General features: G+C 36.3%; 1 protein-coding gene across 3 annotated transcripts in view; it reads left to right on the top strand.

Moving 5' to 3' along the window:
• LOC126819664 (tyrosine-protein kinase HTK16) overlaps nt 1-19,196 on the top strand; it is a 60,878-nt gene that overhangs the window by 32,839 nt on the left and 8,843 nt on the right. For all 3 annotated transcript variants that reach the window (XM_050547837.2, XM_056100846.1, XM_050547830.2), the window contains 7 exons: nt 1,463-1,650; nt 2,285-2,387; nt 9,836-9,915; nt 10,484-10,633; nt 11,145-11,333; nt 11,982-12,073; nt 12,892-13,018. In XM_050547837.2, the coding sequence (XP_050403794.1) occupies nt 1,463-1,650; nt 2,285-2,387; nt 9,836-9,915; nt 10,484-10,633; nt 11,145-11,333; nt 11,982-12,073; nt 12,892-13,018 (929 nt within the window). The remainder of the gene's footprint in view (nt 1-1,462; nt 1,651-2,284; nt 2,388-9,835; nt 9,916-10,483; nt 10,634-11,144; nt 11,334-11,981; nt 12,074-12,891; nt 13,019-19,196) is intronic.

Below are 19,196 nucleotides of genomic sequence, written 5' to 3'. Positions count from 1 at the left end.
CTTTGAAAAATCTTGTGGTCGCTCTAGAGGCTAAAGTTGATATGCGATTGACTTTAAATTTATACACAGTGTTTAAGGTCATGAGACGAGGAAGTCTTTTCATTTTCAGTGATTTTCAATAATTACTGCCAGAGTTATGGCCCTTGATCACTTCAAAAAATCTTGTGGATGCTCTACAGGCTAAAGTTCATATCCGATTGACTTAAAATTTATACACAGTTTTTGAGGTCATGAGACAAAGAATCTTATTGATTTTCAACGATATCCGATAATTACTGCCAAAGTTATGACTTAAGATTGATACACAGCGTTTAAGATCTTGAGACAAACAAGTATGTATATAGATTTTCAATGGATTTTTATGACTTGAACAGCTAAATCCATGATATTAAAAGTTTTGTATACTAAACGTTAGCATGGGGCAGAACTTTATAAAAACCAAACAAATTCTAATGGTTTTCTGATAATTACTTCATGAGTTGTTACTCTTAATCAGATTTTAGTGTATTATAAATGCTTCATTACCGAAAAAAGTAAAAATATGCGACAACACTTGTTGACTGCCCGGACGATTTAGCTGCTGTGGGAGTATGTTTCATTGCCTGGCAACCTATCTTTAATTTAAATGTATCCTATCCTGTCAACGCATTAACAATTAAATGCATTATACAGTTTAGTATGCTATAGCTATCCATTCGTCTGTCAATAAGAGACATTTTATTCACAATATCCAATATTGCTACTACCCCTGGGTGCCCGTTTGTGAGTCCATCTTCAATTCATGTTTCATGTTACCAAAAGTGATATGGATAAATTATATTGATTGTATACTTATGATCAGGCCTTCTTGAAATTTCTTGGAGTGCTTTGGTTCATATTTGCTATGACGACTTAGCTGTTGGTAGACATATGTTTCGTTGTGTTCTTATATATTTCAAATGAGCAAGAAATATCTATGGTCATATGGAAGAGCCCTATTGAAATTTAAAAAAATTTTGATCATAAATTTCAGAGGTATCTTCCCATTTATGTTAAGATTTTCTCAAGTTCGTAAATTTTGAAATTTTAAACGTATAAGGAAGGACCATATTGAATTCAATGTTGTCAAAAATTTTGAATGCATTTCCCAATTTCCATTGCTAGTCTGATTTTGACTTTTAAATCTTGTGAATTTTTTAATACTTGCCTATTAGGTATTTTCATTTGAGTCTAAGGAAAAGCAGAATTTGTTGTGCATTTAAGTACATATAGATGAAACCATTTAAATTAAAGGGTCCCGAAAGATGCAGTGTAAAGAAGTGATGACACAGAAAAAAATGAATGTCAGTGTATAGAAATGATAAACTTGACAATTTATTTTAAACTTATTTTAAATGAAATAAATTCTATATTGATATAAACAAATCTTGAAATGATATTGAGAAATTAATTTAAACTGGTTTTGTTGCAAATTAATTATCAGCTCCTCACAAACCCATTTTACCGCCTCGACTAGAAGCTACAGCTCCCCCACCACCTCTACAATCAACCATACCTACATCTCCAAAAATAAAGACGCAGGCACCACCACTACCTTCCGAGAGACCACCACCTGTAAGAGGCGATTTACGGAAATCAGATGGTGCTAAAGCAGATTTTACAAAACCACATGTAAGTACAACTGAGTAAGACTCTGGCTCGCAAGTCTGGAGGTCACGGGTATGCTCCCGGCGTTGGTTGAGAAAGTTCATCAGGATTTTCCAGAGTGGTTTACCCTTGTCAGTGGTACAGAACAGAGGGCCTGACAAGGACAGCTGTCTAGTCATTAGGACAGGACAAAAAACCAAGGTCTCATGTACACATTGACTTGCAGGTAAAAGATCCCTTGGCAGTTGGTATTCGATATAAGAGTAGACTGTAGCGCTGCTGTCCAGGCAAAATTTCCCTCATAGCACACTATGTCGTATGTCCGTCCCCATAAGCCCAGTCGGAGCAGAACATTAGGATGTTAAACCCCATTTCATTTCATTTTAGTTATATACACTGTAAGCATCATAAAATTTATAACGTAGAATAATATCTGTGCGAATAGAGGTACTTGTTGAAATTGATTTACAGCAAATTTTCGCTCAGCCGTTCACCGAAAGAGATAAAATAGTGCTAAGTTAATAAGTCAGCGATATTAATTTTATTTGAAATTTTATTTGACACAATTTTTTTTCTGAAGCTTGGATCCACGTATAGTTTGTCTTGATATGATTCTCCAAGCTACAAGTATTATTTTGTGTATTTCATTTTTTGGCAGGCATCACTCTCAAGAAAAGGTTCTGGTGGAGCAGAATTGGAAGCACAGCCAGCTAAAATAGTTTCAGAAATCAAAGAAATCAAGGAAAAACATATCAAAAAAGGTTAGTTCTTCAGTGGAATCCTATTCTATTGCAAACCTGTCACTTAGTAACAAGCTTTTCTCTTGGTGCTAAGTACTATTTGTGACCTTTGACTAACTCAAACCATCAGACAGGATAAAATGCCTTTGTTTTGTTTATAATTCAATGCAAAGGCTAGGGAAAATATATTCATTACAAAGAACAGTTCTTGTTTCGGAATTTCGGGATACTTATAGTGAAGCTGAATTTATGAATTTGAAAATGGTCACCATTGTGTTGTACACATGAGAGAGAAATGAGGTTTAACGTCCACTCGACACAAACTAGTTCATTTCGGGACTAACATATGGTTAAGTTTTATTTCAATAATTCGCTTGCGCATAGGGGTCTTTAGCAGTGGGAGGACCCGGAGAAAACCCCCGAGGATGGACAGGCGACCCTACTCCTTGTCACATACAACCAGGGATTAGAAACCACGCCAGTTGACTCAATGACAGACCTTATGATACAGCGCGCACATGCTAACCATTCGGTCATCAAACCCCCCATGTTGTACACATGTAAGACAGACTATGTAAATAAAATCAAAAATGTGTGTATGTATATGTATGTTTGCCCATCACGATTTGTTGCCGCGCTTCAACCCAGGGATGGGATTTCGCCCGTATATTCCGGACTTGTCCGACGCTATTTTCCAAACGCCCAAAATTGTCCGACCGGGAATATGCCCAATCGGACATCAAGACATGGTGAATAATATTCAAAATTCCAAAATTAATATAGTTTACTGAGTGTATAACTACCACTCAACCCGATTATCGTTGATAATACGCTGGATTGATTAGGTAATTAAGTGATCAACGTATTTATCGTGTTATACCGTCTATAGACCTACCTTGATTAACTACTTAATCTGCCTTGTTTGACTGACTTAATCCTTTGTCTGACAATTCATCAATCTAATCTTAAACAGAAGTCATTGCTTCCTGTTTGTTGGACTATTCATCAATCCAATAAGATTGATTATATTTTTAATCTACATGTTTATCTCGTGATTTCCCCAATGTCGGCCATTTCAATCTCCTTGATGTCGGTTGACAACACATAGGAATTAGTCATATATGTCACATATCCTAATAGTATATAACACCCCAAATCAATATACATTGTGTCTGATAACTTGTCTGTGATATTTCTTCGCTGGAAGCTGAAGTTAAATAAAGCTATTAAACACACATGCATATCCGATAAATACTAGACTGTTTGTTGATCGCAGGTGGCAGTACAATAACTGAAATGATAGTAGAAATCTCACGAGACACGTGAAATTAAGAGTACAATACTGAAATGAAAGTAGAAATCTCGCGAGACACGTGAAATTAAGGGATGTAAACGTGCCGAATCTAACACGTCTAAAGATTCTATTTTGATGGCATATTCTCGGATTTATGATGATATTTTGAATCGGGTTTACATGTATGTTTTTAGATAAATAAACACGCTAAAAAATTGTGACGAATATTTCGATTGGAACAATGTAAGTAGTTAATTGTTTTAGACGATAGTGCGTGCTAGGGTCGATTGCGATTTTTTAGCAGATGTCACTCGCTCATTGTGATAGAGTGACGGTTACTTCCAAATAAATTTCAGGATGTATTTTTTTAAACTTCCGTGTGTAATTTGGAAGGAAGTATTAGTCGAATGCCGGACTTCCGCTGAAAAATGTATTGACTTATACCCCGAAAAATACAGTAATTTTGGAGGAATTTGAAACAGGTACGGGTCGGCACGCTTTCATTCTATCATATTACTACAACACGTAATTTTGTAGGAATATTGACACATGATTTTTAATTGTGGTCTGAAAACGCCTGCTTAAATGGAGGCAGACCACCATTAAATTTCATCATCTCGGTACCCACGAATTGTTGTTCGTCTATTTATAGCAATTCTCTCTCTCTCTCTCTTTTCTCCCCTTCTGCATGCCCATTTGTGTTGATTTTTTGGTCTAGAATGGACGAAGAGGGTTTGAATTAACATTTTCTGCCAGGTTTTGGTAAATATTCATGATTTTGAGGCGGAAGGATAAGAGGGTTATCAGGTTAGCAAGCTACGGCGATATGTACGGCAACTAGTTACATGTTTTTAGTATGCTTCTTCAAGTTTGTGTATCTCAAAATTTTGGTGGTCAACCTCATACAAATTTTAGTGCAAAGACATGACCATTTGTTCCTCTGTCTGTAGTGAAAAGCATTCAGCCCAACGAAAATTTGGGGAAAAGTTGGAGGTGGGCAAAGAGGCCAGAATTAACATTGAAGTCAATGGGGAAATTAATGGTGGTCTGCCTCCAAATAACGATAAGAGTTATGTTTCTTTATTTTTGGGAAAATATGTCCAACAAGAAAAGAAAATTTTGAAATCCCATCACTGCTTCAACCCCATTATATGTGGTATCAAATTAACCAGCATAACCCCATGAATGTTTTAGGCCATCGAATTTGGGCCTGGGCCCTGGATGAATCATGTTTTGTCGGCAGACTCCACCACAACATATGTGGTTTGAAATTAACCAGCATGACCCTGTGAATGTTTTAGGCCATCGAATTTGGGCCCAAGGTGTATTTGGACCCCTGGCAATTTTGGGCCCTTTGCGATTTTGGGCCACTTAAAAATTTGGGCTCCCAGCGAATTTAGGCCCTAGGCGAACCCGGGTATCCTGCTAGTGAACAAAAAAGTTTCAACATTTACATGTAACATGAAAGAACTGCACATACCCAGATAACACACTATTACTAAAATATTCTTAACAATACTTCCTTTTCATAATCTAAACTTAAATGATTTTTCGGACTTTTTTTTTAAACAAAATTTCAATTATCGGGGATAGTCTACCATTAGTTCTGAGTGTTACTATGAGTTACCATTACAAGTATCACCCAATGTTTGCTTGTCTTGCTTCCAGCCCTTAAAGAAAGAGGATATCTCAAAAATAATCACATCACATCATCGTCCTGAACCTTGGAACCCTTTCCAACTCTTCTAGAATCCATTTTTCTGAACAGTTTTAAAATTGCTGATATGTGTTCTTTGATTAAAAAGGCAAATCTTGATTGCGATCTGTTAAAAAATTACAAGCTACTATCAAACCTTAGTTTTATATCTAAAGTCTTGTAAAATACATTGCTCACCAATTACGTTGAACATAATTGTTTGATAGAACAATATCAAAGTGCTTACCGAAAATTTCACAGCACAGAAATCGCATTTACTGGAGTTCACAGCAGTGATGGGATTTCGACTGTATATTCCGGACTTGTCCGACGCTATTTTCCAAATGTCTGAAATTGTCCGACCAGGAATACGCCCAATCGGACATCAAGATATGGTGAATCATATTCAAAATTCCAAAATTATTATAGTGTACTGAGTGTATAACTACCACTCAACCTGATTATCGTTGATAATAGGCTGGATTGATTAAGTGATCAACGTATTTATCGTGTTATACCGTCTATACACCTACCTTGATTAACTACTTAATCTGCCATGATTGAATGAGTGGTTATAATTTTAATCTACGTGTTTACCTCATGGTTTCTCCGTTGTCAGACATTTTAATCACAGCATGCATCAACCGACAGCATGTATAAACTAGTCATAGATGTCACATATCGTAAGAGTATATAACACCCTAATTCAATGGACAGTCATTTTGTCTGCAATATCTTTCATGTCTTTTAAGACTCCATATAGAAATTTTCATCCACAGTTGCACTTTCCCCGCGATCTCGATTGCAGCGCGGAAATTGCTTAACATATAAGACAGTATTGCTATGTGCTATGAGTCATGTACGCCATACGCTGAAGTTTGCTATGCCTTTTTACGAGTGATTTAACTATCAATGTAATTTTAAAATACTGATTTATGAAGGAAGAAAATGGTGTTTTGACATCACCACGCCTTTCTTTCATTTGTTGCTGTATAAACCAAGACCTGTAATTTTGGAGAAATATTACTGGCCTGGGTTTTGAATACCGTACAGGAATTAAATATGAAAAATAGCGAGGTTTCCTCCTATTTTTATTACAGTGCACTCGGTCACATCCGATCTCTGATCACTCCGGATCTCTGTTACATCCGACACCATTTTCATGTCCCAATTTATTTCCTTATTACTTCAGCCAAAAAATCTCTGTCACATTCGACCTCTGTACGTTCCGGATTAAGACATCAATCGGCCGTCCCGTCATACGATTTCCATTGAATCGACACTGTATAATCCGGCCTTCATTCGGTGGGTGTGAAGCAAACATACCGATCAATTATCAGTGAGATTAAAACTGGATGGGTGTGAAGCCACAAAAGATTAACAAGCAATCACCAATCAATTATCTATGAGATTAAAACTCGCTAGCGCCGGTCTGTGTTGATTACTTTGATAATTTTAATCCCTTGTACGTCAGTTGTTACAAATACTCAAAAATACCCACAAATTTTCTCCCGAATTCATAGTTGTAAAAATTTTCCAATCACCTGTTGGAAACATTCGTTGCGCATGCCGATTGAACCTGAATAACCCATTTTTGGTCACCCTACGGATCTCTTCGACTGGTGATGCTCGATTCACAGTCCGAAACGTCCCGAATTGACAGAATTGCAATCGAGTGACGGAGCTGATGTGAGTAGAATTGTGACGTAATTAAACTCAACGAACAGGTTTCGGCTGCATGGTTGGATGAGATATTTATATATCCAGTCGACGCATGCGTTGTAGCCCGATTGTCACTATTTTTGGGATTGAGAGAATTCAATTCCGGAACGTTCAATCGAGTTCGCCCATTATCAATGAACACGTGATAGCAAAGACAAGAGTGCGATCAACTGAAGACGGTAAAGAAGATAAATTAACGACAGACCTGACCTATTCAAAATGCCTACGCATGTTAAATGAAATAAAAATTAATGTAATAAAATTTTGAATGTACAGAAAGGTTTATCGTTTTAAAGGGAATAACATTCTGGTGATTCGAAGCTACATTATAATAATAATACTTCCGGTTTTCGATGTTACAATATTTCCCGTTTTGAGAAAACTGGGTATTCCGACGCTCTGTGTGATCCGGCATATTGTAACGATCCCGTACGATGTCGGATGTGACAGAGTCCACTGTACTTACAGGATTTGAATATTTTGCTGACATGTGATTTTTAATTGTGGTATGAAATCACCGGCTTAAATAACTATAAGAGTTATTCCCCTTTATTTTCGGTAAAATGTCCGACAAGAAAAATTTTAAAATCCCATCATTGGTTCACAGAGATATTCTTCTCTCACTGGAGAATTTGTGAATGTGTTCTTCTTATTCTTTTGGATCTGTCAGCTGTGTTTGGCACTAAATCATCTTTCTACTGAATTTAGTAAATCTACTATGAACTTACCTTGAAAACCGGTATTGGCATATATCGGAGCATAACTTTATGGATTATGGCTCCTGATTTTTCGAAAAATCATGTTTTGATTTTGATGAAAATTGAAATGCATGTTTATAACTCAAAGATCTTGGGTTTTTTCAATATTTGCTCATATCAGATGGTAACTTCCTGAATTATGGCCCCTAATTGTACAAAAAATCGCGTTTTTAGCTTGTGGTCCCTCTAGAGGTCACAATTATTATCCAATTTAAAAAAACGTTTGATTATATCACTGTTACACCGTAATGATGGTTGAGTTTGAATTTCGTGAAAATCAGATCAAAACTGCCAGACAAAATGGCCGCCCCTCGTACGCTAATAGTGTAAAAATATGGTATATCAAGGTTGTGTACCCATAAGAGGTCACAATTTTAATCCGATTTTGATGAAACTTGAAATACATGTATATAACCCAAAGATCTTGGTTCCTTTCGATATTCACACATATCAGATCGTAACTTCATGAATTATGGCCCTTGATGGTATGAATATATTACAGTTATACCCTAATGATGGTTGAGTTCGAATTTCGTGAAAATCGGACCAAAACTGCCGGAAAAATGGCCGCCCCATGTATGCTAATAATATAAAAAAATGGTATATCAAGGTTGTGGACTCTGTAGAGGTCACAATTTTCACTCGATTTTGATGAAACGTGAAATGCATGTTTATAACCCAGAGTTCTTGTTTCCTTCCGATATTCACGCATATCGGATCGTAACTTCCCGAATTATGGCCCCAGATTGTGTTGGTTGAGTTCAAATTTTGTGAAAGTCGGATCAAAACTGCCAGACAAAATGGCCACCCATCGTACGCAAATAGTGTAAACGTCTGGTATATGAATATTGTGGACCCTCTAGAGGTCACAATTTTTATCCATTTTTGATGAAACTTGAAATACATGTTTATTATAACCCACAGATCTTGGTTCCTTTCGATATTTCCGCATATCAGATTGTAACTTCCTGAATTATGGCCCTTTATTGTACCAAATATAGAGGTCACAATTTTTATCTGATTTAAAAAAAACATGTGAATATGTCACTGTTACACACTAAGATCTTAGTTCCTTTTGATAATCGCGCATATCCGAACATAACTTCCTGGATTTTGGCCCCTGATTGTTCGAAAAATCGCATTTTTAGCTTGCGGATTCTCTTGAGGTCACATTTTTTTTTCTGATTTTAAAAAACGTTTAAATATATCACCTTTCCACCATAAGGAAGGTTGAATTCAAATTTCAGGAAAATTGAATGAAATTGCCCAACAAAATAACCGCTCTTTGTACGCAAATTGTGTAAAAGTATGTAATACGAAGGTTGTGGACCCTCTATAGGCGATTTTGATGGAACTTGAAATGTATGTTCATAACCCAAAGATCTCGGTTCTTTTCGATATTCACGCATATCTTCCTGGATTATGGCCCCTGATTGTACAAAAAATCACATTAATTTTTAAGTTCATTCTCTGTCCATCTCTTGCAAAATGTGGGCATATCTTGCATGGCAGCCGCTTGTCAAATTTGATGGGAAGCATTGTATCACATTTTAGAAAAGATTTAAGGGTAGATTTGCATGACCTAACTAACTTTGAATTGAATATGTCTTTTATTTTTGTATATTTGCCTATTGCAGGTCTTTCTTTAGGCCTGAAATGTTATATAAACTATTAATTAGACATTTATGAACATGAAAAGACCATAATCAACTATTGATGCCATTGGATATCTCAGATATTAAGTAGATTAGAATGGTTCCGCCATATTTTGATTTGATTTAAAAATGGGGAAGCGAGGCTTAGCTTCGAACAACCAATATGGTGGTCCAATTAATGCACACATCTTGTCAAACCTTCAAAGGCTAATATATTCGCTCACTTAAAGTAATGTTAATGAAATTTTCAATATATTCATTTTGCATTATCTATTTTCGAACTATTATAGCAAGAATGGCTAGTTCTTTATCTAAATCTTACATAATAATGTATCTTTAATCAGGTAATATATTAGGAGAAGGGGAGTATGGTTCTGTTATTAAAGGAGTACTCACTGTATCTGATGGATTAATATCCAAAAAGGTAAGTTTGTCTCTGTATATGTTAACAGGTAAATCCAATTTTGATAAACTACATATATGGCAGTAAATAAAAAAACATATTTCTGATTTTTTAGAAAATTAAAATTTATTTATTTGGCATACAATAGATTTTAGACTGGTTGATTGTGACTACTTGATACATATGGAAGCTGCATTGATTTAACTTTTCAAACCAACTGAAAAGTTTACTTATTGCACAGGGAACTTATTCACGAAAATCTGTCTTCATTAGCCCAGTCGAGGCAGAAAAGTAGGACTTTAACTTAAACACCATTTCATTTCATTTATTCAAGAAAAACGTATGCTGAAATATTTTAAGAATGCAGCCCACAAATAAGAGAGCTGATTTAAACTCTCAGTAAATGAAATTCTCTATTCTTAAAATAGATGTGTTTCAATCGATGTAAAATGTTGTGCTGAATACTCAAAAGATTCCAATTTCCAATAAACTGACTAAAAATCGTGCCTTATGGATCTGGCTCTTCCCTGCCCTAGTCAAAACAGCTAACTGCATGATTAAACAATCTTAAAATTTATTTTCTATGTAGAAGATAGAAGTAGCTATCAAAACATTCCATGAAGGGTGTGTTGGTAGTGAGCCAGATTTTTTAAGAGAAGCAGAAGTAATGGGATCTTTAGATCATAAATGCATCACTAAATTATTGGGAGTGTGTAATGAAAAAACAAAACTGATGTTGGTAAGTTATCCTTTCATAGTTCCATCATAAAAACAATTACACTTTCCGTCAAGAAAACTGTTACACGTTTTTACATTCATGGTAAAAATTATTAACCGGTACTCTTTTTTTTTTCCAGAGTAAAAACAGTTACACTTTCTTACTTCCATAGTAAAAACAGTTACACTTTCTTACTTTCATAGTAAAAACAGTTACACTTTCTTTCTTCCATAGTACAATTACACTTTCTTACATCCATGGTAAAGACACAATTGTTGAAACAATCAACCGTGATCCTCCACAAGAGAAATAATTTTTAAAAAAGATTTCTGGTACAGAATTGGTCATCCTGTATTTGTACTGGTGTTTTTATGTAAAACCCCATTTCAAAGTTTGAATTCAAATCTAATTCTATATGCAGAAAATAACAATCGGCTATTTTTGCTGTTATGCTGTTAGAGCTCAGTCATGATACCAGTCCAGTATTTATACAGTATGACTATAAAAGAGAAAGCTTTTTTTTTTTCAATAGGTCGAAGAATATGTTCCCATGGGATCAATGTTAGACTACTTAATTGACCACAAATCTGAAATCGAAATCAAAGTCGACCTGTATTTGTGGGCTGGTCAGATTGCCCAAGGAATGGAATACTTAGAATCCAAGAATTTGGTACATCGTGATTTAGCGGCTAGAAATATTCTTTTAGCATCTAAAAGACAGGTAAGTCTGGAATCATTATAATAATAATAATAATCGTTTTCTATAGCGCTGAACATTCAGTCAGTCTGACTGCTCTGTGGCGCTTTACAATGTAGATATCATTATAAAAAACATACATGTATTTACAAATAAACAAAAGAATACAAAGGAATTGTCAAGTTAGAATATACAAATGGAAAGTGAAGCATTTAAATTATAGTTCAAACAGGGTTTTTAGATGTCATTGGCTATATTTATAGCCAAGTTTGGACTATTTTGGACTTCCAGAGGCAATTTATTCCATTCTTTTGGTGCTGCGTATGCAAAAGCTCTCTCACCAAATTTTGACTTCTGTACTGGACATACAAGTTGGTTTTTATGAGATGAACGTAAGGAACGAGAAGGTACATATTGTTTAATCAAATCGGATAAATAGGATGGTACCAAAGGATTGTTTAAACAGTTGAAAGTGATTCTGTTAATTTTGAAAATGATGCGTTGATTTGTCAGCAATATATGGCATTTCTTGTGGCATAAGAAAGAAAAATATTAGATATGCTTAGAGAGTTGAACAGATGACTTAATTATATCTGAGGAAGCACATAGTTTATGGGTCAAATAGATTATCTAATTATGCTATTGTGGTCATCTTGTGCATTTTTTTTACAGATAAAAATTAGTGATTTTGGTTTATCAAGAATGACTGGTGAAAACAGTGATTATTATCAAGCTAGTGCAGGTGGACGGTGGCCTATCAAATGGTAATTGGTTATTACACAGATTTCATATTTAAAAATATGTTCCTTTGATATGTGGCATGAGGTTAAACTATTCCCATCTACCAGAAGAAGCTTATTGTGTCTTCCAAGTGAAGATATTTATATTTTAAATCTAAAAATAACCAACATTACTTTTTGGTAATACGCCAGAACTCTCAATCGACTGCCAATCTCAAGCGTCTGGTTATTCCAGTCTACACCGATAGTATTTATTGCACATGCTCTCCCGATAAGAATGTGATGTCACCGTTTGACATGACTCGTGGAATATATCTAGCCTCATTGTTCGAAGACCCTTGTTACAAATGGCTCTGAAATGCATTATGGTATACGATTCGTGTACCAATGGTAAAATGTTTATTTTGTCTTAAATATTGGATATCAGAAGCCCACCTTTTTCCAGTAAGATCACAACATCAATGTTGATATAAATTGACAAATAATTGGTGTTTTCAATGTCGAAGACTTTAGATGACATTGAGTTAGAGACTTAGCTACTTTAAAGTTCTTGATCACAATTTTGATTGATTTGAAATTTATAGTGTTTATGTTCTTGGGACAAAAAAGCCTTTTGTGTTTCAATAATTTTTGATAACTCTAATAACTAGGCTTATCATTTGACTGATACAATGATTGATTCATGAATTTTAGTCCTTGATCAACTTTTAGTGTCATATAAATGCTCCTATTACTTATGAAAGAATAATATTGTGACAATTTTTATGGAATGTCTGGATAATTTGACTGCTATGAATATGATCGTATGGCTTTTTTTTTTTGTCAATTTATGTCAATTATAGGTATGCCCCTGAAAGTGTTAACTATGGCAAGTTTACACATGCCAGTGATGTTTGGAGTTATGGAGTAACTCTGTGGGAAATGTTTTCTTTTGGTGAACCACCATATGGAGAGAAGAAGGGAATTGAGGTGAGTTTTAGAAGCTGAAGCATAATACCATATAGTCAATTGAAAGTGTGTATACTGGTACTTGTATTGCAGAAACATATTACCATAATAATAATAATATTTATTATTTAACGCCAATTACATCAACATCGATCTCAATAGGCGGTACAACAATAAACAATGAAATATCACAGAGCATTGCCAAAAAAAAAAATATGTAGGTATAAAAGAACATTTACGTTAAAAAGTAGATCCACAATTAAAAGAATTAACTTAGAACAGAAAAGAGTCTAAGAACAAAAACAAAAGTTTAAAATTGCTTAAATGACTCAAATATAATAATTAAAACTGATAATATGCTATGCTAAAAAGATGAGTTTTTAGTCGGGATTTAAAAGCTTCAAGTGATGGTGCATTACGGATCTTTAAAGGTGTGGCATTCCAAGGACGAGGGGCGGCAATGGAAAATGCTCGCTTGCCATAAAACTCCTGCTTGTATCTTGGCTTGAAAAGTTGTATTCCTGATGAAGATCTGGTGGTTCTAGTTGACTGACGATAGGAGATAAGATCACATAAATACAAAGGTGTTTGATTGTGTAGAATTTTAAAAACCATGATAAATACTTTAACATGGATTTGTTGTGTGACAGGTAACCAGTGTAGTGAGAAAAGAATGGGAGTGATATGTGAAGATTTCTTAGTGCGACAGACAAGACGTACAGCGAAGTTTTGAAGACATTGGATACGCTTCATTAGATAGTCAGGTGCATTAAGATGTAAGCTATTACAATAGTCTAAACGAGAAGTGATAAAAGCGTGGACTACTTTCTCAGTATTGGTGCGATCTAAAATATTTCTAATTCGGCCTATTCGATACAAAGTAAAACTTGCAGATTTACATACAGAAATAATATGTGATGATAATGATAATGAGATTAAAACCAAGATTTCTAACACTATTTACAGGATGTACAAATTCACTACCAATACGAACATTGTTTAAAATAGACTGATTACGAAATTTAAAATAAAAATGTATAACCTCTGTCTTTCCGTCGTTAAGTACAAGTCTGTTTGCTGCCATCCATGCCCTGATTTCATCTACACATTTTTCTATTGAATTAGTACACAGATCATCGGATTTAAATGACCATGCTGATTTATAATGTCCTCAAGTGGTGTACAGTACAGACTGAACAAAACGGAACCTAACACACTGCCTTGCGGGACGCCATATTTTAATATTGATGTTACTGATGATGTAGAGCCTACTTTCACAGATTATTTTCTGCCGACTAAGTAGGTTTCAAACCAAGAGAGGGCTTTACAACTGAATCAGAAGCATCTATTCAAAGTTTGTAATAGAATGGAATGGTCGATCGTATCAAAAGCTGCTGAAAGGTCAAGCATTACCAGAACGACTTCGTGATGATTGTTCAGTGAGATCAAAATGTCATTAAAAACTTTTACCAGTGCAGTCTCTGTGGAATGGAATTTGCAATATATCGATTGGAACTTGCAGTACATGGAGTTATCAGATAGATACTTATCGACTTGATTAAAAACAACCTTTTGCCAAGGAACAAAATATACTATTCAAAAAAAGTAGGGGATATTTGATTTTTAAGTGTTATTAAAGTCACCTAATGAAACTGACGAAGAAACAAATGACAAAATGAAATGAAGTTCACATTCATCGATTTATTCCAAATGATCGTTAGACTAAGTAAGGCACAGACTGACCATTATAAGGGTAAAATGATACCCGGGGTCAAACAGCAAAGTTACCACAGCATCACAACCAAGTCAGTAACAGGTAAATCCTCCTCTGTTTGCCAAACAAGCATTGATCCGACGTGGCATACTCCTAATGAGACGTCTAAGGTCATTTTGGTCCAGATTGTCCCATTCCTGTTGCAACGCAGCAGCAAGTTCTTGGACATTGGCAGGACGTTGTTGACGTTGACGTAACCTCTGTCCAAGCATGTTCCAGACATGCTCGATGGGGGAGAGGTCGGGACTCAGTGCTGGCCAAGGTAATGTGGTGATGTTCTGTTGTTGGAGGTAACCTGTAACGATCCTGGCCCTGTGACATCTTGCGTTGTCATCCTGGAAGATGAAACGGCGGCCATGACGTCGTGCGAACGGCACAACATGGACTGCCAAGATGTTGTCCCGGTAGTACTGGCCTGTAACACGCCCTGCAACAACATGTAAAGCCGTTCTTCCAGCAACAGTGATGCCTCCCCACACCATAACAGAACCACCCCCAAATCGATCATGTCTGATGACGTTAACGTCTTGGAAGCGCTCGTTTCGACGACGCCACACCCTCCAACGTCTGTCCAAAAAATCAACAGTGAACCTTGACTCATCTGAAAACATCACATTGCTCCAGCGTCGATTATCCCAGTGTTGACGATCCCTACACCAACGACGTCTTGCCTGAATGTGATGATCTCTCAAACAAGGGATCACGCGAGGACGTCGGGCGCGAAGGTGACCCCTATGCAGTCGATTCCGAATCGTCTGGCCACTCACTCTCACACCAGTGTCTGTTTGAAGACGAGCGCTGATCTGATTTGCTGTGATGACACGATTTCTCAAGGCCAAGGTACGGATAAATCGATCCTGGGCTTGAGTTGTCGCCCTTGGTCGACCTGAGCGTGGTCTGTCCTGTACAGATTGTGCATCACGGTATCTGGACCATAGCCTGCTTATGACAGACTGAGAAACATTCATCGTCCTCGCCACAACCGCCTGTGTTGTGCCGATCTGTAGCATGCCAAGGTCACGTAACCTTTCATTTTGGGTAAGCCGACGCATATCAAAATTTGTTTTCTGGTCACTAAAACAATTAAACTGATGTTTCCACCCTGGAATTCAATGCCACAATGACTGTAACATTCAAAGTCAGAGTCGTGCAAATCTTGGGTTGGACCCCCATGATGATCCCAAGCATCACCTGCATTCCATGCGGTAGCTATTGGTGCGTTTGGGCGTCACATGTAACTGGAAATGTTTCATCTGTTAGGTTCTATAGTGACTTTTTTCGTAGTCATTTGCATATTTTAGTATTATGCCCCCAAAATCAAATATCCCCTACTTTTTTTGAATAGTATATTTGACACAAGTCTGTAATTGTTTAGGTCATTTGGATTAAGTCCTGATTTCTTTAAGAGTGGTCTGACAATCGCACACTTTTCAGAGGACGGAAACACACCCTCTGCAAGAGAAGCGTTGATCACCTTAGTAATGTATGGTAAAGTGCTCGACAAGCATAGCTTGAGAAGATATGTTCGGATTGGGTCCAGCTCACATGACTTAGGTTTCATCGATTTCAACAAACGCAAAACATAGATCGATGACACATTATAAAGAAACTGGGAAAAAGATGACCAAGGTTTGAATTTTCACTGTCGGCAGCAATACCTGTAAATTTGGAGGGTAGTGTATCGGTCTTGTTTGTGAAGAAGTCCGCAAACTTTTGTGCAAGTTCAGCGGGATCAGTATGATGTGCAAGTACACTGCAAACCGATTCACCACAAGTCATGATGTCAATTTCAGAGAAATATTGATCAGAATTTTCAGTGCGTGACCTGAAGTACTCTACCTGCGATTGATTGGGAAGATGTTTATATTCGGCACGCTTTTCAAGGAAGATCTGCTTGTGAATTTGAAGATTATGCTGCTTCCATTTTCTCTCCGCAGAACGAAGTTGGGCCCTGGCCTTGAAGACTGTGTCATTAAACCAGGGGGCTCTAGATTTCGCTGTAATGACCTTCTCCTTAGTGGGAGCCAGTTCATCAAGCACCAATGATAGTTTGGTATTATACTCATCAACGAGTTCGTGGACAGATGCATCCTCTGGTTGTGATAGGATGTAGTTTTCTGCAGTGTTTTGCAGACAAGGTTTGGTCAACTCAGAAAAGAAGTACACCATGATCTGACGAGAGGGAGAAATCTACATTGAAACGACTGAAATAGTTCTTGGAGGCTCTTGTGATCACCAAGTCCAAGGTATGACCGTTCTCATGAGTAGGAACATGAATATGCTGCACAAACCCAAATGAATCAAGAATGTTTTTAAACTGTTTAACATCTGAAATAGTATCATCTTGAAAGTGAAGATTGAAATACCCTGTTATTAGAAGTATTCCACTACATATTATTGCAGATTCTAGAAAGGAAGCAAACTCCAGAAGGAACTTTTGTGTCGATTGACTGTTGTTTTTTGACTGCGTGGGTCTATAGATGTTTATGAGATGGATCAAGTTTGATTGCATGGAGATATTTACGTCTAAGTGTTCAAATGACTTAATCTGAACCTTGAGCCCCTGACGAACAATAACACCAACTCCTTTTGTTTTTGCGATTCCGACGAGGATTACTGATGAAGTAGTGACTTAAATTCTCCTAGAACGGTTTGTTGCTTGGCATTTTCACTCAACCAAGTTTCAGTGATGATGAAAATATCTATTTTCTGACTGAATATAGAGACGCATATGACAGCTTGTTGCATACTGATCTAGCGTTCCAGACGGATAGCTGTGTGTTACTCGGGAGGTGATAGGAAGAAGAATATTTGATGGTTACTAAATTATCCTATTGAATATGTCTATGAGAATCACTGGTGCGTCTCATAGCGTGGACACTCTCTATGAAGTCATATACCGAAAGTAGTGACTTAAATTCTCCTAGAACGGTTTGCTGCTTGGCATTTTCACTCAACCAAGTTTCAGTGATGATGAAAATATCTATTTTCTGACTGAATATAGAGACGCATATGACAGCTTGTTGCATACTGATCTAGCGTTCCAGACGGATAGCTGTGTGTTACTCGGGAGGTGATAGGAAGAAGAATATTTGATGGTTACTAAATTATCCTATTGAATATGTCTATGAGAATCACTGGTGCGTCTCATAGCGTGGACACTCTCTATGGGAGATATTACAATAGAATTTGCAAGATTTATATTGCCGGAGTGGCTTTTAGTATGATGATCATTGTTGTGATAAGAAGAAATTAAACTTGGTATTTTTTACCATTTTCTATGCCAAGTGATCTTATATTTTAATATTGAGGGCATCGTTGTTTTGATATCCAGGTATAATTTATTGTCTTTTCTCTGGCATTTATAATTGTCACGTTTACATCTCTCATAATTTCACGCGTCTCGCGAGAGTTCTACTTGAGTTTTCGATTGTTGTATTATAACCAATACACTCACTCACATCAATGCGATTAATGTCTGACAATGGAGAAACCATGAGGTAAACACATAGATTAAAATTATAATCACTCTTATTGGATTGATGAATAGTTCAACAAGGGGAAGCAATGACTTCAGTTTAAGATTAGAATAAAATTGCTGAATTGTCCAACAAAGGATTAAGTCAGTCAATCCAGTGATTACGTTTCTAGTGTAAGGAAAGATTTGTAATATAAGAATCTTCAATGAAAAAAATGGAATTAAACAGTTAGAAGGTTTAATGGATCCATGTGATTTAAAGCGTCGACACATGGATCCATGTGATTTAAAGCATCGACACATGGATCCAAAATTTTCACAGTCTACAACAGAATACAATACAGAACAGCTGTATTCATCCGCCAAAAAAAATAGTACCTAAAATTCATGTACATTATATAGGTTTAAACGTCAAATGAATAGAGACGTCTTTAATATATACTAAATATTCGTATCATCCCAATAGACACTAAAACAGTGAGAAAAAGGAAAATCTAAGTAATGGCAATCTAATTAACATAAAATTTACGATATAATCGATTCTTCAATGTTTTGATGGTGATCATGAAGAAAATACATCTGTTCTCAGGAATCCGATAAGATTTTCAAAAAAAAAGATCACTAGAATTATAGATTGTTATTCCACAAAGTCGAAAGGTATGTTAGATTTTACATTCAGTCAAGTTAGAGCGAGTTTATTGCCGTCCTTTAAGATCCAAACCCTATAGAAATGAAGGCGGAAGTGGCCATAATAGTTTTAGAGATCACTACGTGATGGCGCTCCTGCGTCGCGACAAACGGGGCCGATTTGTCAAGGCAGATTAAGTAGTTCATCAAGGTAGGTGTCTAGATGGTTTAACACGATAAATACGTTGATCACTTAATCACAAATCAATCGAGCCTATTATCAAGGATAATCGGGTTGAGTGGTAGTTATACACTCAGTA

Source organism: Patella vulgata, chromosome 1 (genome assembly GCF_932274485.2).
Source record: "Patella vulgata chromosome 1, xgPatVulg1.2, whole genome shotgun sequence".
In the NCBI taxonomy this organism is placed as follows: domain Eukaryota; kingdom Metazoa; phylum Mollusca; class Gastropoda; family Patellidae; genus Patella; species Patella vulgata.
The sequence above is the reverse complement of the archived record's forward strand: the minus strand, read 5'-3'. Positions and strand labels throughout refer to the sequence as shown.